The sequence below is a fragment of the Mandrillus leucophaeus genome, unplaced genomic scaffold, assembly GCF_000951045.1.
Source record: "Mandrillus leucophaeus isolate KB7577 unplaced genomic scaffold, Mleu.le_1.0 Scaffold18, whole genome shotgun sequence".
NCBI classification, from domain to species: domain Eukaryota; kingdom Metazoa; phylum Chordata; class Mammalia; order Primates; family Cercopithecidae; genus Mandrillus; species Mandrillus leucophaeus.
This window is the reverse complement of record NW_012101809.1, coordinates 2864484-2891035: the sequence shown is the minus strand read 5'-3', so window position 1 is coordinate 2891035 and position 26552 is coordinate 2864484. Positions and strand designations below refer to the sequence as shown.

The window sequence follows — 26552 nt, the reverse complement described above, 5'->3', positions numbered from 1 at the left end:
TTTCACCGTGCTAGCCAGGATGGTCTTGATCTCCTGACCTCGTGATCCACCCGTCTCGGCCTCCCAAAGTGCTGGGATTACAGGCTTGAGCCACCGCGCCCGGCCCTAGTTAAACTTTTAAATTCACCCTCATATTTTTGGAATTTATTATATTGTGGTATGAGATGGCAATCTAAATCAGTTTTTTTCTCTATTGATATTCAACAAGTTTTATCAACAGCATTTATTATTACTATTTTAATGAGTATTTGAATATTACTCAGCCATAAAAAGGAATGACATAATGACTTTTGCAGCAACTTGGATGGAATTGGAGGCCATTAACCTAAATGAAGTAATGCAGGAGTGAAAACCAAATACTGCATGTTCTCACTTACAAGTGGGAGCTAAGGCATGGGTACACACAGGCATACAGAGTGGTGTAATGCACATTGCAGATTCAGAAGGGAGGAAGGTGGGAGGGGGGTGAGTGATAGAAAAATTACCTACTGGGTACAAAACATACGCTACTCAGGTGACTGGTATACTAAAAGTCCAGACTTCATCATTATACAATTCATCCATGTAACCAAAACCACTTGTACCCCTAAAGCTACTGAAATTAAAAAATTTTTAAAAAAGAAAAAGAAAAATTAGAAAATATGTAAAAACATAAAGGAGAAAATAAAAACACCCAAAGTTGACTACCCACAGTTAACTATGGGTGTTTTATTTTATCCTTCCAGTGTTCTTTCTAGCCATGCATATTCTTATTCCCTCTCTCCTTTCTTTCTAATAAAGTCAACGTGCCATACAAACCTAATAGCACTAATTAAAGTGATTTATTTCCTTAGTTTACAATTTTCTGTTTGTTATCTATTAAATTCATATCAGTTTGGGCCATTTCTTGCTTTCTTTTTTTAAAATCAAAGTCAGTTGCTTATTGCTTATTTCCAAGTGAAAAGAATATACTTCCTAGGAATATACTTTCTAGAAATACAAGAAATATAATTGCTCTTTATCAGCACTTATTGATATGCATAAGGCATTGGGCAAATGAAAACAGTGCCTGGCATATTGTAAGCACCACATTAAATGTTGGTTAAATAAATTGCAATTGGAATAATGATCCAGAGAGATTTATAACATTCTGTATCATTTAAAAATAATATTCAGTTGGCCAGGTGTGGTGGCTCATGCCTATAATCCCAGTACTTTGGGAGGCCAAGGCAAGAGGATTGCTTGAGGCCAGGTGTTGGAGACCAGCCTGGGCAACATGCATATATACTTGTCTACAGTGAATACATAGTTGCCTCTAGAGAGGGAGAGTCTTGGCTAGGGGTTTCGAGAAAGACTCACTTTTGCATTGTTAACTTTTCATACTATCTGTGTGTTTTTTTAAATCCTGTGCATTTATTACCTTATTAACCAAAAATAATTATTCTATACAAATAAATAAATGAAATAACACCAGGAGGCAGAATATTATTTAGCTAAAAATGAATTAGGTATCTTCTCTCTGCCTGCCAAAACCATTCTTTCTAAGCTGTGTCCGTTAGAATCTTGAAAGCCGGACTTGCTTGCTGGCTTTTAGTAAAATGTGGTAAATGTGAAGGTATAAGTAGAGGCTGGAAGAAATGAGTGTAGGCCGGGCGCGGTGGCTCAAGCCTGTAATCCCAGCACTTTGGGAGGCCGAGACGGGTGGATCACGAGGTCAGGAGATCGACACCATCCTGGCTAACACTGTGAAACCCCGTCTTTACTGAAAAATACAAAAAAAACTAGCCGGGCGAGGTGGCGGGCACCTGTAGTCCCAGCTACTCGGGAGGCTGAGGCAGGAGAATGGCGTAGACCCGGGAGGCGGAGCTTGCAGTGAGCTGAGATCCGGCCACTGCACTCCAGCCTGGGCTACAGAGCGAGACTCCGTCTCAAAAAAAAAAAAAAAAAAAAAAGAAAAAGAAATGAGTGTATCTCTCCCTGGCCAGCAAATTTCCAGGCAGACATGGCAGTTATCACTCTGTGTCCCAAGCAGTGTACCTTGTATGGGCAGTGGGGCAAGCTAAGGAGACACAGGAGATATATGGGAGCCTAAAATGGAATTTTCAAATTCTTGCTCATGATTTCAAAATTCTCTTCAAAGGTGTACTCTAAGGGGCTTAGAGCTCTTCTCCCTATTGCCTATTAATCCATCCCCAAACGGTGCCATTCGTGTTGCTTGTGTGCTGTCTTATTGCTGTTAACTCAGCTCACCCAGAAAGTACTGTTGACACTCGCCCTCCAATGTTTTGAAGAATTTAAAACTCATAGAAAAGTTGAATGAATTGTACCATGAACACTCATATATGCACCACCTAGGTTCTACAATTAATATTTGGCTGTATTTGCTTTATCATGCATTTCAAAATAAGTTACAGATATCAGTACATTTATCCCTAAAGGCTTCAATGTGCATGCATATCATTGACTAGATTATATTAGTTTATGGGTTTTTTTTAAGAAAAATATATATACAGTGAATTTATATTTCAGTGAACTGCACAAATCTTGTGTATCATTTGATGTATTTCTTTTCTCTTTTATTTTTTTAGAGAGGGAATCTTATTCTGTTGCCTAGGCTGGAGTGCAGTGGTGGAACTACTGCTCACTGTAACCTCAATTTCCTGGGCTCAAGTGATCCTCCCATCTTGGCCTCCCAAAGTGTTGTGATTACATTTGTGAGCCACCACATCCTGCACATTTGGTCCATTTCTCACAAATGCATATACACTTGTATAACCCAAACCCCCTCAAGACTTAAATATAGAATATTACCTCAGAAAGTTTCCAAATGTTCTTTGCTAGTCAGTCTCCATCCCTACCCTGGTGGTAATAATTGTTCTGATTTTTTTCACCATAGGTTAGTTGTCTCTCTTCTCAAGCTTCATGTAAATGAAATCATACACTACGATCTCTTTTGTGTAAAATTTATTTCATTCAACATAATGTTTCTGTGATTCATCCACATTACAATGTGTACCAGTACTTCTTTCCTTTTTTTGCTGAGTAGTAGTCCATTATATGAACCTACCCTAGTGTGTCTATCCACTTTCCTGTTGATGGATGCCTGGGCTGTTTACCACTTTTGGCTATTACTAAAACTTCTATGAACATTCTTGTGTAAGTGTTTTTGTTTCTCTAAAGTTATTGCTAGTTCATAGAGTACATAATATGTTTAGATTTATAATAAACTGCCAGACCTTTTCCCAAAATGGCTGTACCATTTTGCTTTCCCACCAACAATGTAGGAGAGTTTCTTATTGGTCTTCCAAAAATATATGAACAAATACAGAGAGGACTTCCTCATCAGGGTACAAACTCCTATCAGATATACATTCTGTGAATCTTTTCTCCCAGATGACGGCTTGTGTATTAATTTTGGTGAACAGAGGTTTTGGATTTGATGAAGTCTGATTTATTGGATTTTTATTTTCTGTTATTGCTTTCTGTGTCCTAAGAAATCTATGTCTACCTTCGTAGTCAAAGAGATGTTTTCATGTATTTTCTTCTGACAGCTTTATAGTTTTAGATTTTAAGTTTATGACCTGTCTTGAATTACTTTTCCTGTATGGTGTGAGGTAGGGGTCAGGGTTCATTTCATTTTTTTTTTTTTTCCCCAATCTGGACGTCCAGTAGTTCCAGGATTGTCATCCATTCTCCATTAGATTGCTTTGGCATCACTGTGGACATTTTTAATAGTTTAAAGGACAGGCTTTTCTCCTTGGCTTTTTTAGTTAGTCAAGTATGGAGAGAGAACAGTTACTCCTTCCTGGTCTCCTAATCTCTTTACTTGTATTCTGGATGCTCCTGAATCCTGACTCAGTAAGCCCATGGAATTTTCTGTGGTTGGCAATAAGTTGTAGTGATTGGATTATTTGTTCTGTCTGGACATAGGATGACCAGTGTCCCAGTGAAGGAACGGGTGAAGGTGTCTCAGAACTGGAGACTGGGGCGCTGCCGAGAGGCGATTCTGCTGAAGTGGAGATGCAGGCAAGTAGCCTCTTGACTTCTTTAAAGCTACTTGGGACATAAAAGCATAATGGAAAGTAAAAAATCTGGTCCTACATAGAGGCTAATGGGGCTATCTTGGGTGGGGTTGCACTGGTGAGCCTTTGAATACCACAAAGGGGGCATCAGAAGGACAACTTTTAGAAGGGAATACAAGAAATGTACGTTAACAAATGACTTTTTTATGATTATAAAGAAATCAATGCTTATTTTAGAAATTTGAAGAAAAAGAAAGTTCTAAAGAAGAAAATAAAACTAACCTGTAACTCCACCACTCAAAGGTAACCTCTGTTAACTTATGCCATCAAAGGAAATAAATGAAATCAAGGTTTCAATTAATCTTATTTTACAAATATTTTTCTTTAAATCTTCTACTCTATGGAGTTACTTCTTCATTCTTGGCTTCCCTGAGTCCTCTCACCTACTTTATTAAAAGGCAGGGTAGGATCTAAAGGTTTGGATACATATGTTACAGGAGTTAGAGCTTAGAACAAGTATAAGGAAATTTAGAAAATGCCTGTGGCACCGCTAATGCCACCGATTTTTATGCTTCATTGATGCTAATGATTTCATAGTTATTATTTGACTCCCTACCAAAGAATTACTCCTTGCTGATTGGTTGCAATGGATAAGGAACATCATGATTCCACATTCTGGAGTGACCTATACTTGTACTGAAGACACAGGCAGGCCTCTTCATCTGATGAACATTTCTTGCTTGCTTGTGTCCAGTTTCCACTGGTTTCACTGGCATCAGATGCTGTGAATAATGTGGTATTGGGTAGTGGTTGTGGTGATGGTAAAGAAACTGCAGGAGAGAAAGACGGATTTTTATGATGAAGGACTTTACCCTCTGCTTCCCACATTGCCTTTTGGGGCTAGTTTCAAGCAGTTTGGCAAATAAACACACAGAACAGTTACCAGGCTGCCCTGGGATTCTCCACTGTTCACCTGGCATGAACCTGGTTTCTTGTCCTAGGCAAATGGCTGTTTACCAGATGGCTCTAAACACAAAAATTCCCACCCTCTCTGTTTGCTGCCTACTTGAGTGTGCCACACACTCACGCAAGGGGATATTCAAGAGGAATGTGCATAATGAGTGAGAAAGCAGGCATCTGTACACACTCTACACATGTTCCATGTAATATATGCACACACTTGTAAAAACCTCATGAGCAGAAACTCAGTTACTACAAAGTCTAAGCTGCATTTAATGGCCCGTCAAGTCAATTTGCAGAACTTTTCCACATTCCCATGACGCTTGTATTGAGTCTGGGGAAGAAACACAGCCCAGTTTGCTCAGACAGGCTTGGCAATAGGAGATGGTGGCTGTTCTTGGGGATGAATCAGCTGTCCCTGTGCTTTTCTTGGGACCTGGTAACTCCAGGACCCCTATGTAGAATAGGACAGGTGGGATGTCCACCTTGTTAAAGGGACTTAGTTTCCACCAGAGAGCCTAGTATCTGACAGTCTTCTTTCTTCTTAAGGCTCATTCCCTGCCGCAGGACTTGTCTGTGCCTTCTAGCCTTTCTTCCTCCTGTAAGATTGCAGAGGGAATCTTTAACTATTTGTGGATTTCTCTTATCAGTTGCCTGTGAGAGCTGACTTTCTCTGTAGCCCCTGAACTGTAGCAGAATGCTCTGGGGCTGTGTTTTTCCATTGCCACACTTACCCTCTAATACAGAAATGTAGATATCCCTGTGAGGATCTAGGTATCTAATCAGTACATTAGCATCCTTTCCTAAATAGCTTCATTCCTTTCACTTAAAAATGGCCCCTTAGCTCTAACAGAATAAGGGAATGGGGCTTCCCAGGGTTTATTCTTCTCTTTTCTCCATCATACCTTAACTGATCTATTGCGGAAGAGGTATGTATGGGAATCCTAGAACCTTGAAACTTCCCACTTATACTTCAAATCGATGAGGATGCCGAATGAAAGAAAGTTATTTCACCTGGCTAGAAGATTTCTTTTCTTTTTTCTTTTCTTTTTTTTTTTTTTTTTTTTTGAGACAGAGTCTCCCTCTGTCACCAGGCGCTATCTCGGCTCACTGCAACCTCTGCCTCCCGGGTTCAAGCGATTCTTCTGCCTCAGCCTCCGGAGTAGCTGGGATTACAGGCATGCACCACCATGCCCGGCTAATTTTGTATTTTTAGTAGAGATGGGGTTTCACCATGTTGGTCAGGCTGGTCTCGAACTCCTGACCTCAGGTGATCCACCTGCCTTGGCCTCCCAAAGTGCTAGGATTACAGGTGTGAGCCACTGTGCCCAGCTGAAGATTTCTTTTTGACCCTTCTCACCCCTTGACCATTGAATTTTGTAAGCTCTGCCTACCCATGAGAAGTCCAGGTAGCCAGTAATTGAAATATTAAATATTCTCCAATTAAAAGTGGTATTTAGTTGGTCTTTTAATTTTGAGTCTCTTTTAGAAAGTCCAAGGAAGATTAGATCACCACAAAGTTCAATTACTCTAGTTTTCTGAGGATAGCTGAGGGGTAGGTAATTTTGAAGGAGGGTATCAAGTATAGATAATAAGCCTTGTTATCCTTGCTAAGTTAGGGATTGGTCAGACCCTTCAAAGATTGGAGTTGAGTTTTCATACTGTATCTTGATGACTTAAATTTTATTTTCCATCGTTTCAGTCAGATGCCCTGGATGCAGCTAGAGGATGATTCTCTGTACATATCCCAGGCTAATTTCATCCTGGCCTACCAGTTCCGTCCAGATGGTGCCAGCTTGAACCGTCGGCCTCTAGGAGTCTTTGCTGGGCATGATGAGGACGTTTGCCACTTTGTGCTGGCCAACTCGCATATTATCAGTGCAGGAGGGTAAGTGCTGCAGGTTTCTCCTTCCACCCTTTTCCATCTTATTTTTCGGGGACATTCTGCCTGTCTCTGACTTTTCTGTCTTAACTCCGAAGGGATGAGGAGGGAGACGGAGGGTTTTCCATTTAAAGCAGAGAGATTTTACTAAAAGGAGTTAATAGGGTTAGCTGGAGAAGGAAAACAGGAAGAGCTTCTAATGAAAAGTGAAGCTGGTTTTGATATTCTCCAGGGGAAAATATATTTTGTCTCTCAGCTCTGTTCAGCCCCAGGTGTGCTGAAGAAGTAAAGGTATCTAGAAAGTCAGCACCTTACTGGGCTGAATTGCCTATTGCTTAGCAAATTTGGATGTCACTGGAGACTTAGGCTGTTTCTGGAGAGTTGTTCTCTTCCTACAGAAAGAATAATTGGTTCTTGGGGATCGGCTCCTTATTTCTCTCCTAGAGATGGGAAGATTGGCGTTCATAAGATTCACAGCACCTTCACTGTCAAGTACTCGGCTCATGAACAGGAGGTGAACTGTGTGGATTGCAAAGGAGGCATCATTGTGAGTGGCTCCAGGGACAGGACGGCCAAGGTGAGGTGGTCTCCCCGTTACATACTATTACTCTCTCCTGTCTATAGGGAGTGGGGTGGATAGAGCCCCGAGTCCCAGGATTGGCTGAGAGTATCGGCTGGGGGCGGGGGAGAAAAACGACACAATAAAGGACTCACTTATGTGCCTCTGGCATGCAGCTTGCCATGCCAGGTGTTGTCCCTGCCAACTGGACTGGGAAAGGAGTGGACAGTGGCTGGGAAGGTTGCCACTCACTTGCAATGTGGCGTGAACTCAAAAACAGAGGACCTGGCAGCCTTTCCTCCCTGAGTTGCGTTTCCTCAAGTTTGTGGGTTGAGTTCTGACCCTAATATTTTATTTTAAAATCTCCCTCCTTATTGCCTGCTCTCTGTTTAGGGAGGTTAATTTTTCACCACCTTGTTTATAAGCAATCAGGCTGATAATTAAAATGTGTTTTCACTGCTTCTCTGGAGAGTAATGTGGTCAGTAAGCAGTAGAGACTATGAGAGAGGGGTGTTGTTTGTTGCATCTTTGCCAAATTGCCCGGTCCACAGATATCCACCAAAGCAAAGCATAAAAGAAAGTGAGGCTGATAAATAGCATGATCCTGACTTCATGGACTCATCCACATCTGGGTCAAATAGGCTCCCACCTGTGAGACAGAGAAGTCTTTCTCCAGGCATGTGCCCAACAGCTGTAGCCAGGGCCTACACAGGCCTGGTCCTTTAGGGTTGCTGTGGGAACTTTGCTGACAATTCAGTTGGTGATGCAGGAGGCCCAATAGTGTCTTGTTACGTGTTTCCTAGCATCTAGGTTCCATAGTGCTAACAGGAACAAAATGCTTGCTGGTATGTCAGCAAATAGGCCTCAAAAACACATAGGGAGAGGACTCAGGAGAGGGAAATTGCAATCTTTACTCAGTAACTTCTCTGACTGCATGTACCCTCTGGTGATTACACCTCCATATAGAAATATTGCTATTTTATGTAAAAAGAAGGGCTAAATATGTTCCCTTCTTTTTATGGAAGTTTCTCCTCCCTTTACTATTTTCTGCCTTACTTTGTACTCTGTCAGAGAGAATGTACACCAGCACAGGAAGCTTGAGAAAAATCCAGCATATCTTTTGAACCAACATGGAAACTGAATTTCCTGTCACTTGCTTCCTGTTACCCTACTTCCTACTTACTTCAGGCTTCTGATTGGTCACTGTCCTTGTACCATTCCCTGAAAAGATCCAGACCTAGACGTGTTATACTGCTCAAAAGTCAGTTTGCATAGAAACCTTTTGTGGCATGTGTGACCTAGGTATTCCTGTCTTATTCTAGCCATCTTCCTGTCATGGCTTCAGGCTTCCCCAAGTTCCTCCTTTTCAGGGACACCTCTTTCTTCTATTCTCTGTAGTCTGAAACCCAGAGCAGTATAAAACTAAGCTTTATAACCACAGATAGCAATCTAAGGGTGTAGATTGCTTACAGTTGAAGAATAATAGCAAGTTTATTTGAGGTATTGGGTTAGTTTCATGTTTGAGTACTGGTTTAGCCCTATTTAGTATCTTAGATTTTTTAAAAGATCTAAAATAAATTCTTCCTTCTAAAATTGTCACTACAGTCCATCTTAATCCTTCTGAGGATTTCTTTTAGGTCAGTGACAGAATTCTCTTCTCTGGTCCTGAAAGCTGGTCAGCTGGTTTGCAGCTCCCCTGTGACCTCTCTGCCAACTCTTCTTTCCTGGCTTTCCAGATGCTGGGTTTCCCTCCTTTCTGTTGTTGTCTTTGCATCCAGCCCTTTGTTATCCTGAGCCATTTCTACATTACTGTTATATTCAGTTTGTCTTTTATAACTGAAACGTCATTTCTTTTCAGTGGCATCTGAAATTCTACAGCTGCTTCTCCAGGCTTCTAATACACCTGAACCTTCATAAGAATTTACAGTGATATTTGCCTGTAACCATCTATTTTTGGGGAGTTCCCCAAATATGTACTGTATTTTAGGAAAGAGATTTATTTTATGGGGTAAAGGGAAGTAAAACAATCTCTTTGCAAGACATCTGAGCTAGGGACTGTCCAAAGAACCCTCTTCCTTCCCCTTCCCACAATCTCAGTTTCAGGTTTTCTGTGGCTTAGCTTGGATTGCGTCTCTGGGCTTTAGTGGGGCCAGCCCCATCCTGAGATGTGAAAAGATGGTAGCTTATGTTCTTAATGAGCCTGGGCTGGTACTAACCATTCCTTCGTTTCCTTCTTTATTTCTCTATTCTTTCTTACGAGTGCCTACTATGTGTGAGGCTTGGTACAGAGGCACCTGGGCTCTTCAGAAGTAAAGAAGATACAGCCTCTTACCCTTAGGTTGAGAAGAGATGTGCATACCTGGCCATGGAGCTGATTGGAAGTGGCTAGGACTGTGGAGTATAAAGCTCTAGGGAAAGAGCCAGAAAGTTTAGAAGGTAGAGAGATCAGATCACATCTGGCTTAGAAGGGAAGATTTATTGTAATAAGAACCACCATTATTGTTTGCCTGATACCTGCCAAATACTATGCTGCTGTGCTAAATGCCTTATGCTTATCTCCACTTTTCCACACTATAACCCTGAGATAGGCATCATTTCTCATTTGACAGATGAGGAAACGGAAGCTAAGAAGTTACTCCTAAGATCAAAGATAATAAGTAGCAACTAGGGTTCAAATCCAGATTGGTCAGATGCCAAAGCCTATGCATGCTTTTTTCTGCAATTGCAGGCTGCAGGGAATATTTTACCATTTAGGTTTTTCTTTTGTTTTAGGATTATTTTCTTTAGGATAGATTTTCATCAACAAAATTACTGAGTTAAAGGCTGTGATCATTTTAAAAGTCATGATGCATATCACCAGTCTGCTTTTTATGTTTTTGAGACGGAGTCTGGCTCTGTCGCCCAGGCTGGAGTGCAGTGGCCGGATCTCAGCTCACTGCAAGCTCCGCCTCCCGGGTTTACGCCATTCTCCTGCCTCAGCCTCCCAAGTAGCTGGGACTACAGGTGCCCGCCACCACGCCCGGCTAGTTTTTTTTGTATTTTTTAGTAGAGACGGGGTTTCACCGTGTTAGCCAGGATAGTCTCGATCTCCTGACCTCGTGATCCGCCCATCTCGGCCTCCCAAAGTGCTGGGATTACAGGCTTGAGCCACCGCGCCTGGCCACCAGTCTGCTTTTTAAAAGAACTGTATAAATGTCCACTCTCGGCCGGGCGCGGTGGCTCACACCTGTAATCCCAGCACTTTGGGAGGCTGAAGCAGGTGGATCACGAGGTCAGGAGATTGAGACCATCCTGGCTAACATGGCAAAACACTGCCTCTACTAAAAATACAAAAAAATTAGCTGGGCTTGGTGGCAGGCGCCTGTAGACCCAGCTACTCGGGATGCTGAGGCAGGAGAATGGCATGAACCCAGGAGGTGGAGTTTGCAGTGAGCCGAGATTGCGCCACTGCACTCCAGCCTGGGCGACAGAGTAAGACTCTCAAAAAAAAAAAAAAAAAAATCTCGAAAAATAAAAATAAAAAGACCACTCCCACTGAATCTTTTCCAGGGTTGGATCTGTTTTGAATTTGGCCATGGAGGGCAAAGATAGGATCAGCGTATTGTTGTCAACTCCTGTCCCTCAGGTGCCAGGATGGAATCTCATGTTTCTGGAGGATAATGTGTTGCTGGGCTAAGCCAGGAGGGCCACTTTCTTAAGATCATGCTCAGAATTGGTGGCATGCTTCCTGAGCCGCTCCTGGAGACCAGGAACCTTGTTCTGTGGTTTGCAGAATCTAGGAATCCACCTTCCCTTTCCATGGAGGACATTAGTGAATTCAGGCCTAGGCCTTCCCCATAGATTTTGTAATCAGAATCTTTAGTGTTTCCTCACTCCCAAGAAAGAATCTGCCTCCCAGGGAGTTTGTGTCAGGGAAAAGGCAAAGCTCTCTTTTTAGCTGGGCTGCCTAAAAGAGTACATTGGAAATGTATCTAGTTATTGCCAAAGGGGTATAGAGTCCAAAGAGCAGGCCTGAATCATGGCACTCAGGAAAAGTTGTGGTGTTTACCTTTGTTTTCTGCTCCTCCTCATTTAGGATCTTCTTCTTACGTTTATTTTCTTTTCACTGTGTTGGGAAAAGTAACTCACACAATCATCCCATCCCCCACACCCATCATACACACAAACTCTAAGAAACACTTTCTCCTTTTATAGGGAAGAGTTATCATGTGACCCTAAGAAGCCAGGATCACCCCTACTCCATCACCTACCCTTTACACTCAAGGAATGTTTCCTTTAAAGTTCTTCCATCTAAGGTCCTGCCTGAGTTTTGTATGTTCCCCTTATAGCACTGCTGGGACCTTAAGAGGTCACTGATCCATCTGGCTGCCTCTGGATCCCTCTGTTGCTGCTGTCTTGGGATAGCCCTGTATGTCTGAGGTTTCCTTTCTGTTTGGTTAGAGGCTTATGTCCCTGTGTGTGTCATCTAGGGTAGGGTGAGGTGAGGGGGGAGTCCTGTGCTTAATGGGAGATGTCTAAATGCACTGACTGCTGAGAGGGCTCTGTGAGTGTTGATTAGAGTTAAGCCCAGAGTGGCTGCTAATGTACATTCCTGACTGATAGGGACCAGATAATGTGCTCCAAGCAATATTTTTAACCTGTAGGAGATATGGAAGCTTAAAAGAGTTAAGCTTTTCTGCTACTTTTGGTGACACTAGGTGCTAAATTCCCTGCTGACGTGAATAGTTTTGGATCCTGGGCATTATCAACAAACAAACAACAACACACCACCTTCCCACTTGGAAGTTTTTCTTCTTCTTCCATTCTTTCCTTCCCTTGCATCTTTCTTTTTACTTCTCTCCCTGATTCTATTGCTGTCCCCCTATATTGTGCCTTGATCTTCTTCCCTCTCCCTACTTCTCCAAAGTAAAATCTTGGTGAGAGATAGGAGAAAGGAAAATCCACAAATACAGGAAAGCTGTCAAGAGAGGCAAGCCCCACCCACCCACTTCTTCTCAGTCAAGTCTCAGCTGAGGAGTGTGGAACTTCTGATTCCCCAATATAAAGTTGGCTGGTAAGTAAGGGCTCTGAGTGGAAGTAAAAGAGGGTGGTTAGGATGGAGAGCTAGGCCCTATCTATGGGGGTAGGTGAGCCAGAAGCTGCAGGGGCTCCTCTGCTGATACCCGAGCTCTGTGTGTGCAGGGCATAAAGGATTCCCCATTTCTCCACCTCCAACAGTCACCCCTGCCGGAGCACCTCTCCTCCCCACTGATCCCAGGCAATGCCAACGAGAGCATCTCCTCTCCTGTTTCTAGGTGTGGCCTTTGGCCTCAGGCCGGCTGGGGCAGTGCTTACACACCATCCAGACTGAAGACCGAGTCTGGTCCATTGCTATCAGCCCATTACTCAGGTAAGGGAGACATATTTGGATGTAGTTTTGTCCTGTATAATAATGCTTTTATTCTACTAGATCAGGTGAGCTAGAAAATCTTCCTGTTGTGTATTCTAGGTTGCTTTGAGTCACTGTCTTGGAGATTTTTTTAATCCTCCAGAGATTTGAGGTGTTTAGGTCACTTCATATATGCGTGGGATTGAAATAACCTTCTAAATGCAAATTTCCTAAGCATCTAACCTCAGAAATGTTAAGGAAAGAGTACTATATGAGAATATAACTAAGAATCCAGCTGTTAACCAGGAGTGTCCCTTCTGGAACAGTTGTCCTCTGGGGTCATTCCCAAAGCAGAGGCCTCTCACCACCCTTGGAAGGTGACAACACCAGCCAACCTGCTCTTACAACTCACATGTCTGCTTTGCTCCCCTTGGAAAATGGCCTCTGGAGTATCCCTTACAGACTTAAGTCATCAGGAGAGGCTTGGGGCCCAGATCCAGCTGGGTCCTCAAACAAAGACATGTATGTGAAGTAGTGACATTGATTATTATAGCAAAACTGTGAAATTTTGATGATGGCTTTACTGTACCGTTTGGCCTGATTGTTACTTCTCTTTTTTTATTATTATTTATTTTATTTTATATTTAGAAATGGGGTGTTTCTTTTTTTTTTTTTTTGAGACAGAGTCTTGCTCTGTCACCCAGGCTGGAGTGCAGTGGCACCATCTCGGCTCACTGCAAGCTCCAGCTCCTGGGTTCATGCCATTCTCCTGCCTCAGCCTCCCAAGTAGCTGAGACTACAGGCGACCGCCACCACGCCCAGCTAATTTTTTGTATTTTTAATAGAGACAGAGTTTCACCGTGTTAGCCAGGATGGTCTGGATCACCTGACCTCGTGATCCGCCCGCCTCGGCCTCCCAAAGTGCTGGGATTACAGGTGTGAGGCACCGCACCCGGCCCTAGAAATGGGGTGGGTTTTTTTTTGTTCTTTTTTGTTTGTTTGTTTTTGTTTTGTTTTGTTTTTAGAAATGGGGTGTTTCTATATTGACCAGGCTGGTTTCGAACTCCTGGCCTCAGGTGATCCTCCCATCTTGGCCTCCCAAAGTGCATGAGCCACTGCACCTGGCCCTGACTATTATGTCTTTAACCTTACCTATGGACAAGTGAGGTTTGCATCCCGACTTCTGCTTTCAAGGCTCTCTGGAACCGAGACAGAATCCCTCTCCTCCCCTGCAGGGTACATAGATTCTCCTGTACCTGTTCTATCACAACATTTTCCTAGGATCTTCATCCACTTCCTTCACCCTACTCACATGGAAATGTGAAAGCTGTAGGGCTGCCACCCTCCAACACTAGGTTTAAGTCAGTTGCTTATTTTATAAGAGACTTGGTCCTGCCCACTTCGCTTAGGCCCTTCAGCTTCTTTCTCCTCACCCTATGGAGCCTGCACCCCTCCTCCTGCTCCCTTCTACAACTCCCTTTCAGATTTTTTTCTTTCTAAGAATTAGAGCCGATTAGCCATGTCATTAATTCTTCAATTTGACGGCTGATATAGCAGGACCTGAAACACATTGCTGACCCCAGAGAATGGAGACCCCGTTCCTTAGCATATTGACGATGGGAGAAGTTAATTAAAATTCCACAGAGCAGAGGTGTCGGCTAACCTATAAACCTGTCGCTGTTCAGAACAAATCATTCTAGCAATCGTAGGAAAGAGGGAAGGAAAGACCAGCAGGGAGTGGAGAGGCTAAGTGTGTGGGAGCGGAGAGTGGAAAATGGAGCCATTGAGCTCTGTCTCCTCCTCCGTTTCTTCCTAATGCTGCCCTTTTTAAAGCCAGTTAGCCAGACCTGGGCATCTGTAGGCTGAATAGAAGGAAAGTGCTATAGCCAGTGAGAAGTGACAAGTGTACTGGTGACTTTGTCTTAATGGTTGCTTGTGGACTTCTGCTGGTTTGGGGAGACTGAAGTGGAGGTGGTGGTAGAGAGACGCTCTCAGGGCTGGAGATGGTCCGTGTGCTTCCTGCATATGGATTGAAGCCAAAGAACACAAACAGGCTCTGCCCTGCATCCCTACCCCACATTTCTCTATTCCAGCCTCCTCTTCTGGAATGTGTTAGGCTACCTCTTAACAGAATAGGGCACAACAACTATTGAAGATGGTGTCAATAAAAGAGGTTGAGGACAGAGTCTGCCCTCATCATTAAGAAGCATTTAAGATTACAGTAAACTGATTTTGGGTTTTTTAGTCACAACTTGGAGACTGGCTTTGGGGAAGGACCTAGCTTTCTAGCATTACTACTACTATATGACTGCCACTACTACTAGCAGCTAACATTTAGTAGTCATCTGCTCTGTGCCAGACCCTCTGCTAAAGCTTTGATGTGTCTCATCTTTGGTGAAGACCTAGGCCTTATGTTTTCTTCACATTCATCTTCAGGGTCTTCCTGTCCTCTTCTTGGCCCTGGGATGAATTTTTTTTTTTTTTGAGAGGGGTCTCACAGTGTTACCCAGGCTGGTCTTGAACTCCTGGGCTCAAGCCATCTTCCCACCTCAGCCTTGGGATGATTCTTTCACTCTGTCAGCTCCTGACCCACAGTTATTTAAGATGATCTTCCCCTAACTCCAGAAATGAGGTCTTGGGGTCTTTTAAAAAATAGTTTGTGTTTGAGATTCTGTCTTTACACTAGATGACCAGAGTGTATGCTGGTGTTATCTCTGCCTCTTTTTCTCTTACCCAAAGAATATACTGGGATAGGGTCTTTTGACCTCATTATTAGATCCATTTCTTCTCAATGTGACCGTGAATTTGAACCTTTCAATAAACTCATTCATTTTCTCAGTCTTGAGAGACACTGCCTCCCAGCCTCAGGGTCTGTTCTTTAAAGCAGTCTGGGAGATGAGTTCTGCTTTGCCTTCAACTAGCAGTGTGGCCTCAGACAAGTCATTCCCACTCCCAGCCTCAGTTTCCTCATATTAAATAGGAACACTCTTTTCTTTATAGACCTTATTAGATTATTGTGAAGATGACCTGAAATAATTTATATGAAAATATTAATACTATGAAAAGCTAAAAGGGCTGTAATATATATGTGTTATGCATATTGAGATAGGGTTTCACTTTATCACCCAGGCTGGTTATGAACTCCTGGCCTCAAGTGATCCTCAAAAAGGGCTATAATGTAATGTCAACCAGAATCCTTTCTTGCCTGGTTTAGCATTTGCTTAGTGGCTTCAACTGCTGTCAAGTCTCTACCCTTTTCCTGGGCTCCTCCTGGCCCCAGGGATTTTCCCTGCTTTTTTGCAGTCTTATTGAGGTGGGGACTCAGTAGGAATCTCTCTTCCCCCTGTAGCATTCCTGCCCTCAATGACCACCTTCAGTTCCCCTCCCTGCCACCATTCCTGTTGAGTATGGTTGTCAGCGTCACTAATGTGATAGACCCTGGACTCCTCATAGAGAATATGAAGGGATGTGGCAGCCAGTGTACTGGCCCTAGGGCAAGTACTCCTGGTTTACCTGCCAATTTCTCAGCCCTTTGTTGCTCCCTTATGCAGTTAGGAGGAACCTGGACAGTTAGGAGACCTAGCACAGCTCTTTTCTCAATTTATCTCTTTCTTCTATTTAAAATAATTTATCAGACATATTAATCTTATTTATCTTTGATGCTGGGACTCTTCTACCTTCTCTTCTTTTGTATGTACTCAGGCGCTTGTATGAAACATGAAACCTCAATCCAGAGGCTTAATTTGAGGTCCTCACAACTGAGAGAAAGCAGGTATCTGTTCTGTGTTCAAATGTCTTCTTTCCTTTCTTCCTTTACTTTGAGTTCTTAATTTGTAAAGAGTCATGGAGGATGGTATTTAATACTGGTTATGTGCTTAGAGCCATGTGTAGATAGTCAAAAAACAGAGAAGGAGAACCAGCAGGCTCCAAAGGAAAGTGGTAGGCAAGGACCTTTTCTTCTGCCTCCCACATACCCTCCTACCCATCTTATTGTTCAACACCAGTAATCCTGTTTTTAAGATTCATGACTTAGAAAAGAAACCCTTCTCCTGTAGAGGAGGTCTCACCTGGAGTTGCTGGATGATTGCTAGAAGGACAGGTTAAGATGACCCAGGAATGAGATGCTGGAGGCATGTCTGGGGTGAAGGGGCATATGTCTGAGTGCAATTTTGGAGCAGGAATACCTTCAGCTCACAGGCCTCAGAGATACAACCTCCTGAGGTCACATGGAATTCTGAGCAACTTCCCATGAGTAACACAGAAAAGCAGACTCTTTTTTTTTTGGAGACAGGATCTTGCCTGGAGTATAGTGGCACAATTATAGTTCACTGCGGCCTTGAACTATTGGGCTCAAGTGATCCTCCCACATTGGCCTTCTGAAGTGCTGAGATTACAGGTGTGAAAAGCTATGCCTGGCCAAAAAGCAGATTTTTAAAAATGTGTAATATGTTTTATTGCCATTTAAAAATTATTTCCAGCTGAATGCAGTAAATACTAAAGTATGAGGAAATGTAGAAATATTAAACACTTAACTTCATTCCCTTTGACTTTCCATCTCTTCCCTTCTTACCCTTTCACCTCACTCCTTGTGTATTTACTGAACACTTGATACGTGGCAGCTTCCCCAAGGATCTTATTCAGTCGTGGGGATACGATAGGCACATGGCTGTAATGATTACCAGATTATACTAAGTGCCTTAACCTAGGCTGTCCTTGGTTGGGGAGGAAGGGGGAGTGTCATTTTCTTTTGCGGAAAGGCAAAAATTGAGGCCCAGGGAAGATCAATGCGGGGCCACATGTGGAATGGGGCAGAAGAGGCAGTAGTTTGTACCCAGGTCCCTAGCCTGTTCCCATGTCCTGCATGCTGAGGGACAAGCAGGCCTTTGATCACTGCTGTGCCTTATTCACCAGCATCTTGGATGGTAGCTGTGGCCCATAAAAGGCTCTGTGGGGACCTGTGAACATTCTCTTTTCCTGGAGGCCAGAGTTGAGACAGGGAGGGGTGGGAGAAGGCAGCATATGATCGAGGCTTAGGCTCACTCAGGTAGCTGTGAATGCTTGCACCATTCCAGGAGTGTGAATGCACACAGATCTTCAGCTTTCAGGGCCCCCTCCAAGCCAGTCATGGGAGGCAGGTGGTGAAGTGAATCTGTAGACCTACCTACCCTGTTTACCTGGGAGGGGAAGGGAAAGGAGCCCACAGCTCCTCGTCCCTCTGCAGACACCATATTTATTGCCCTCCAAGAAAAAAAAAGTGCTCAGCAGAACCCTTTCCCCATCTCCAAAGGACACTTGCTATCGTGTGAGTGAGTGTGGTCAGGAAGACTTCCCATGACACTTGGGTTTTAATCCCTTCTCTCCCGCTTCTGTCATTAGGGAAATATATGAGTGGTATAGGTGTAGAAACTTGACTTAGCTGTGTTATTAAATATACAATATAATTTTGTGTAACTTTGCTCACTGTGGTGGCCTGTTTGTTTTTGGGGGGATTAGTCCAAGTCTGCATGAAATGTACCGATTCAAATTTGTAAAGTGAGTTGCAGCCTCTGGGGGGTTTTGATGGAGGAGCTGCCCCTTCTTGCTTCATTTCTCCCAGAGGTGAGGGAGAGTCTGGAAGGAAAGCAATCACTGTGTACTGTTCGGTAAGGGGGTGGGTTTTGGGGAAAGGAGGGTGTTTGTTCCCAGTAGCTACAGGGTTTACTGTGTGGTGTGTGTGTGGTAGATGCATATTCAGCGGCCTGTTGAAATACATCTTTCTTTAGTGAAAAGTAATTGCATCTGGAGTTTTCTCTGACAGAGAGGTTGAAAGATTGCAAAAAGAGGTAGCCAACTTGCAGTTCAGATTCTTTCGGTTGCCAGTGGTGCAGCAGTCCTTTAGCCCTGGACTTTATAACTCACTAAGTGCTTCTAGGGGAGGAAGAATCAAAAGCAAAGATTGTGCCTCTGAGTTTTTCTTTTTCTGGCTGGCTGTGGACAGCTGGGTGTAAAGGGGATGCCTGACCTTGATAACTTGAGGAAAGACTGAGGTGGATGACTGTAGTGCTCTGCATTGTAGCTGGTCCTCCTGATGGCATGGACTGTAGCTGACTTGGGGACCTCTCTCTTCTCCTTTCCTGGGGTCAGGGGCAGAGGGGGTAGTTTCTTCTGGGTCTTGTCTAGGGAAAGAAGACCTGAAGAGCTAGTCAAAGAGTGGCTTGGTGTCCCCCTTTGAGAAACTGCAGAGTAGAGGAGGGAGCTTCCTGCCTGTGGTGCCCTGGATGAGAGAATCGCAGGGACAAAGACACCATGGAGGGCCCAGGGCTGGCGTGGCTGGAAGGGGCATCATGACACCTGGAGAAAGATGGAAGCTGCAGGTAATTCTAGGTGGGTCCACTGGTTCAACTGGCAGCGAGCTAAAATTGGAAAGGGATCAGTGTGGGGATGTCATTGATTTGGAGTTAGGTCCTGCTAAATCTCAGTACAGTGCCCTCCACCCTGGAGTTCATTGCGCGTGCATATCCAAGCCTCTCAGACAGTCATATCCATCAGTAGCAAGAAACAAATACCACAGGGGTGGGTTTCAATTCCTCAAGACCCTGGATTTCTGCCATTACCCAGGGCAGGATAGGCACAGGGAGGCTCATGTGCTGAGCTGCTGGCCTGAGACCAGCACTCTCCCAGCCCTGACTGGCCCAGAACCCATTTGTGGGAGCTCCTTCCTTGGCCAGCATGACTGGCCCACTTGTCAAGAGCTGACTTAAATGAAACCCTACAAGTAGAAACAGAGGCTGCTGCAGACTGCTGAATACTGTGGATACAGAGTTGATGTGTCCAGACTTGGCTCCCTGCTAACAGGGATGCATTTCTATCTCTCCGTCTAGTGTTTAAATTCTCTTTCTCCATCTCTCTCTTTCTGTCTCCCTTCCTCCTCAACACCCACCTTCCTCTCTCTGTCTCTCTCTCTTCAGATTCTGCTTAAGCATTACCATGTTCTGGTCACTAGAGAGACAACAGTGAACTAGACAGCATAGTCTGATGGGAGAGACCGACAAGTAAAATAGGTAGTAGAGTGTGGTAAGTTCTCAGATGAGGTTGAGACAGGGCCTTGGGAGCATGCTGGACGGATCAGTCATCTTTCTCTTCCTCCCACTGCCTACACCTCCCAGCTCCAGTCCCTACCTGCACTACTCTTTCTTCCACTCTGCTCATCAGGAAGGGAAAAGGGAATTTTCCTGCTTTAGCTGCTGCTGACTTTTCTGGGTTGTGTGTACAACGTGCCTGTGTTTTTCCGCCTTTGATCACCGTTCTGCCAACAGATAATTTAGCAATCACATCCCAAGGTGGAAGCATGGAGTTAATGTTAAAATTAGTTTTCTTTTTTTTCTCTCTTTAAATTTCAGTGGGTGATGAGGCAGAGAGGGAGGCGGGAGGGTGAAGGGGAGCCATAAATTCTGTGGCTGGTGTAGCTGTTCTCTGAGCAGCCGGGAAGCCTCTGATGTCTCCACAGCACTTTCATTAACATTTAAATTAAGGGTTTGTTTTTCAGTCTGTTTTATAGGCAGGGACCTTTCATGGCCTGTCACATGCAGCACCCCCCCACCCCTTCCCAAGCAAGTGTGTAATTGTAGCCACTGCTGTATCCTAACTCTGGGTTGCAGTCGGAGGTTCAAAGGGAATTCCGGGAGCTGGAGTTTTGGAGGTACAAGATATAATAGTCAGGATGTGGGTGTTACTCCTCAAATGAAGGTGCTGTGTAGGAGCTCTTTCTCCTCTTATCTGACCTGTGCTTTCTCAGCTCTTCGAAGGACACACACTTCAATCTGATTCTGACCCCTCCTGCCCTTCCTTCCTTTGGGCCATGGGGCAGGTGGGAAAGTGTGCAGTCCATTCAAGTGATTTCTCCTTATATTGCAAGTTAGGGCCGGGGACAGACTATTCTAAGATATAGATTTCCATGTTTATCTTCCTCCCATTGATTATTATTATTATATTTTAGCCTCACAAATACTTCCTCCTACTCCACTGATTCTTGGAGAAGTAATAAAATAAATGGGATTACGATCTGAGAAGAATTTGTAATTACAGTAGGGTCCTTTGGTCCTAAAAAGTATATTCTAACATGGATATGCATATGCATGCCATACTTAGTCACTAGCTCTTTATGTACCTTGTTGGAAATAGCTTACTGATTTAGGAGATAATTTGATGAAGCTATTCTCCCAGATCTATGCATTCAAAAGAAACTCTACTACAACCTCAAGTTTCTGAGCTTCCTTTCACGCAGAAATATCTGGCAGCATTTGGGGAGATTTTGAAAAGACATCCCTGCTCTGGTCTCCTTCCCATCAGCACCCTGTTGATGTGTAGATGACAAGAATGTGTACTAAACACACATGAAGCATCTCATTACTTCATAACCTCAGAGGGCTTAGTTTTCCCACCGCTGGTCTCTAGTTAGCTTTCTTCTCTGGACAGTGAAGAGAGAAGCATTGGGACCTTTCTCTCTTTCTGTCCAGAGGCTGAGAGTTTCCTTTCCCTTGGAGCCTGGACTTGACTGCACGAGTCACTGCACCTTTCCTCCTTCCTCCACTAAGCCACTCAAACCATCCATGACTTATCTGCGGGGTTCAAGATGGCTGAGTGTTTTTGCCCTTCTGTGCCAGGTAACCTTGTAAACAGGTGGACACCCTCATGCCCTGGGGTCTTGCCCAAGGGGAGTGAGGGAGGTACTGGGGCAACCCCTCTGCAGGTGCTGCTTGGGCTCAGATTGCAGGCTAGTGTCCAGGCCCCTCCTGGTGGTGATTAATCTGGGACACGGGCCGACAGAGGCCCAGCCAGGGCTGCTTTGGTCCCTCACTGTGAAGACCTTTGGCTTGGAGACTGAACTGATCTCTATAGCCTGCTTCGGCTTGGGGTTTGATCTGTCAAGGCTAAAGAGGAACCTGATGGTAGAGCGGAAACTTGTAGCCCTGTCTGACTTATGGCACTGATCCGTTCCAGTGGCCTTGTCACGATAATGCTCATATATTTAAGAAGATTTCCCCACCTGTTAGCTGTAACACTCAGATCAGTCAAAAGAGGGATCTTCATGAAAAATCTGTGTTTTTAGTTTTTTGAGCCAATGGAGCTTACTCTTGTAAGTAGACTAGGGGCTGGGTAGGGGTTTCTAATGAGAATGAGTAAAAAAGGCAATAATGAGGTTGTGGCTGGATTAGCAGAATGTATGTTTTTGTGTGGAGGGGGCTCATATCAGAGGTAGAAGGATCACCCCATCGTCCTGCAATTAGGCAGCTCTCAGACCACTTGGAGCACATTTCAGTATTTCAGATTTCAGTATTTAGATTCAAGTCTTACCTTCCTCATTTTCTTTTTCATTTCAAACCATTCTCCCACCGCCACCCAGACAGAGTCTTGCTCTGTTGCCCAGGCTGGAGTGCAGTGGTGCAATCTCGGCTCACTGCAACTTCTGCCTCCTGTGTTCAAGCAATTCTCCTGCCTCAGCCTCCCAAGTAGCTGGGATTACAGGCTCATGCCACCACATCAGGCTAATTTTTGTATTTTTAGTAGAGATGGGGTTTCACCGTGTTGGCCAGGCTGGTCTCGAACTCCTGACCTTGTGATCCACCTGCCTCGGCCTCCCAAAGTGCTGGGATTACAGGTGTGAGCCACCATGCCTGGCCTCAAACCATTTTTTTTTTAAAATGGGGCTCCCTCTCCCTTTCTATTTACCAGAGTCCTGGTCCCCAGGACTTCCAGGCAGCAGTACATGGTGCCAGCTATATTTCTTCTCTGAGTTCAGGACAATCACACGTGGCTCCACTTGATAATGGGCTTAAGGCTCAAGAATAGGAATTCTGTTGCCCATGACAGTTTCTCTGAATCAGTGAGTCTTAGTGAGTTTCATCATTACCATAGTTGCATTTGGCAGTTAGAAGCTTGGAATTAAGAGCTAGGACATTTTCCTCATACCATGGAGAAAGAGAATAGGCACCATGTTGTACACCAGTAGAATATGTTGACACTGTTGATGTGGGAAGCTGACTGTAGAGACTCTATGAATCATAAAGGTTGTGTTGATTCTGAATTTTGCTTTGCTGACTAGAATTTTACACATGATGACAGTAAAGAATACATTTATGCATCAGCAGACCAATAAATATTTTTGGCTGTTCCTTCAGACCAGTACTAAAAGGTCTCTGACTATGGATTGGACATCTGCTAATCCCTGTGCCTCTCTAGCAGTTTCTTGAACAAGACTCTTTAGAAGTTTCAGATAGTGAGCTTTTTTTTTGAGACGGAGTCTCGCTCCGTTGCCCAGGCTGGAGTGCAGTGGCATGATTGTGAGCTCAGCTCACTGCAACTTCCACCTCCCGGGTTCAAGCGATTCTCCTGCCTCAGCCTCCCGAGTAGCTGGGACTACAGGCGCCCATCACTATGCCCGGCTAATTTTTTGTATTTTTAGTAGAAATGGGGTTTCACCATGTTAGCCAGGATGGTCTTGATCTCCTGACCTCGTGATCTGCCCGTCTCAGCCTCCCAAAGTGCTGGGATTACAGGTGTGAGCCACCGCGCCAGGCCGGATAATTTTTGTATTTTTAATAGAGATGGGGTTTCACCATGTTGGCCAGGCTAGTTTTGAGCTCCTGACCTCAGGTGATCCATCTGCCTTGGCCTCCCAAACTGTTGGGATTACAGGCGTGAGCCACTGCGCCTGGCCAGATAGTGAGCTTTTGGAAGCAGGGGTTTTATTTCCTGTCTCATATAAGAGTTATGTGCTTGTGTGCCTCAGACGAAACCCCTATGCCTCTGGGATGTCCTAGTAAGATGATTACCCAAGACCCTTGCCTCATTTCCAAGCTTGTTCTTACTCCTGTCTTGGGCCAGGACATTTTCCACAGGGAGTAGTGGGTAACATGGTCTGTGGGACCCTGTCATATAGGCTTGGCTCAGGCCTATCTGAGGTGCTGACAAGGGCGGGAGGATTGGAGGGAGGAGGGAAGTGACTATGTGCACGCAGAAGCCATGGTAATTGCAAAGGGAATATTAGTCCAGGAGCTGCTGGCCCAGGAAATTGCTTTCTGTAGAAGCTTTCCTTTTCATGGTTTGTAATGCAAATTGAAAACATAAATGGGCACAGAAAAGTGTAGCGGAGACAGGTGGGGTGCCAGTTGGGATGTGATAACATCCAAAATCTTCAGCAGGGTCTTAATTTGCAGAAGAGAATTTCAAGGAACAAGAGAGAACCTTATAAGAGATTAAAATAATGTTAGAGCATGTTTTGCTGTGACCTCCTCACCCCCATCTTTTCCGTGTACTTGTGTTCAGGCTTGTCTCTGGGCCTGCTCAGCTTGCCCTGCTGCCTCTTCCTCTGCTCTTTCCTGCAGCAAAGCCATAATCCAGCTTTTAGAACAATGGCCATGGTAGTCATGGTATAGTATTTTGGTTTTCACAGCAGGCTGGGAAACAGTAGCCCCATCCAAAGTCAGTGCACTTTAGAAAATGTCCACGATGGTCCTGGGGACTGGAGCCTCCATATGTGGGCTAAAGAACATGTCTCTTGAAGGCAGCAGCTTGCCTGCTTTGAGAAGGTGTTAAAGCCAAGGCTGCTCATTTTATGTGTTCTCTCTTAAGATCAGCAGGTAGGCTTGATGAAGTAGAATGTGAGGCCAGCGGGCCTTTTTCCTCTCTGGATTTCCCACACCTCTAGATAGGTGTGACTTTCTGGTTCCAGGCTGGAGACACGTCTGTGTTGCCTCTGGGTGCTTTGGGGATACTGGCCAATAGGATAAGCATGGGGTGGCCACCACTTTGATTATGTTGGCAGAGGAAGTGTTCAGGTGAGAAGCTTCAGACTGGTTTCTTTCTAGCGGCTGAGCTAGACAAGAAGACACAAAAAGAGGCCAAAAGGCAGTGTGGAGGGTGAGCTCTTCCAGTGTAAATATACCCAAGTTGTAGAGAATACTACGGAACTATGGCCGCTTCTTTGCTTCCTTTGTGTGGGCCTTCAGTGCGCAGGTGACATGCATTGGCTGAAGAAAAAGCTGAGATGTGTGGGGTAAAGTGAAATGTACCCTTTCTGCCTATCACCACCATGAGTGTTCCTTCCTCGCTTCTTCATTGATTGGGGAATTTTGAAAGAGAAATTAGCTCGAATCTTGCCCTAGGTCCGAGCTGTGGTGCCTGATCAGAACCTGAGTCTCAGGAGCAGTCTCCCGCTAGGATGCTGTCCAGATGTAATCAGCCACTGCTTAGCACATGCTCCTCACCCCAGACTTACGTCTCTTTCTCCTGAGGACTCGACTCATGCAGGATGTTTCCTTCTCCTGCTATTTTTCCGCCTTGTTGCAGCTGCAGCTTTAGTTGTCCTAGAGAAACCTGGGTCTTTCCTCCTGCGCCTGAATGGGAGGAGACCAAGTGAGTGATTAGGGTGGGGTCCTATGGTAAATGACCCAAGACAAGGGTCAGCTGGGCATGATGGTGAGATTTGTAACATTTGGCAAAGAGGAAGAGACACATGTGTTAATGCCTTTGAAGTGTTCTTTCCCTGCCAGTTGGACTCTTACTGGTATCCAGGGTGAGCTGTGGTTGAGAATTAAAAAAAAAAAAATTAATAGGAAAAAAAGACAAATTATTGAAAGGATTCTCCCAGTTGTTAGAAGTCTTTGACCCGGAAAATCCTTCTTTGCAGGCTGATAAGGATGAGTTCAAGAATAAAAAGAGGAAAAATTAGAGTTTTCAATTGCATTAGGTTGGCAATGAGTATCAAAATTAAAACATGAAAACCTTTTGACACAGAAATTCCACTTCTAGGAATTCATTGTAAGGCAATAACCAGACAATTATGCAAGATATATGTACAAAGAGTTATACTAAGAACACATAAATAGGCCAGGCATGGTGGCACACACCTGTCATTCCAGCACTTTGGGAGGCTGAGGTAGGAGGTTCACTTGAACCCAAGAGTTCTAGACCAACTTGGGCAACACAGTGAAACCCCATTTCCACAAAAAAATCTAAAAACAAAATTAGCCAGACATGGTGACATGCTCCTGTAGTCCCAGCTACTCAGGAGGCTGAGGTGGGAGGACTCCGTGAGCCCAGGAGATTGAGGCTGCGGTCAGCTGAGGTCATGCCACTGCACTCTAGCCTGGGTGACAGAGCAAGAGTCTGTCTCAAAAAAGAAACAAATAAACCCAGAAGAAACCATAAATATCCATTAGTAGGGTTCTGATAAAATATTTTATACTATGTTCCCTCAATAAAATGCTATATAGCCATTAAAAGGATGATACGGATGTACATTTATGGACCCAAAATATGTCACAGCAGATTGTGGAATGAAAAAAAAGGTCAGAAAATAGTATGATAGTTTATTTAAATATCTCTTCAGGGTTTTTTCTTATATGGTGAATTTCTGTTGATATTTACTTTTTACTTTTTTGTATTTAAATTTTTTATAATGATCCTATTTTATAATTAGAAAAAGCAAATTACATTTAAATGTCTATTTTAATATCAGGCAGCTCTGGAGAGAATATCCCCTTTTTTCCTTACATAATTTGTAAAATTAAGGATGCATAGACCTACATTTACTTTCTATTTTTAAATAGTCTTATTGAAGTGTAATTTAAATATCATAAAATTTAGCCATTTAAAATATACAATTTAGATGTACAATTCCATGATTTTTAGAAAATTTACAAAGTTGGCCGGGTGCAGTGGCTCAAGCCTGTAATCCCAGCACTTTGGGAGGCCGAGACGGGCGGATCACGAGGTCGGGAGATCGAGACCATCCTGGCTAAC

At 44.1% G+C, this 26552-nt stretch overlaps 1 protein-coding gene across 1 annotated transcript in view; it reads left to right on the top strand.

The window, feature by feature from the left end:
* FBXW4 (F-box and WD repeat domain containing 4) overlaps nucleotides 1-26552 on the top strand; it is an 87528-nt gene that overhangs the window by 15759 nt on the left and 45217 nt on the right. Inside the window, exons 2-5 of the mRNA XM_011977431.1 lie at nucleotides 3910-4005; nucleotides 6664-6849; nucleotides 7288-7420; nucleotides 12697-12791. Coding sequence (XP_011832821.1) covers nucleotides 3911-4005; nucleotides 6664-6849; nucleotides 7288-7420; nucleotides 12697-12791 — 509 coding nt within the window. The 5' untranslated portion in view covers nucleotide 3910. The remainder of the gene's footprint in view (nucleotides 1-3909; nucleotides 4006-6663; nucleotides 6850-7287; nucleotides 7421-12696; nucleotides 12792-26552) is intronic.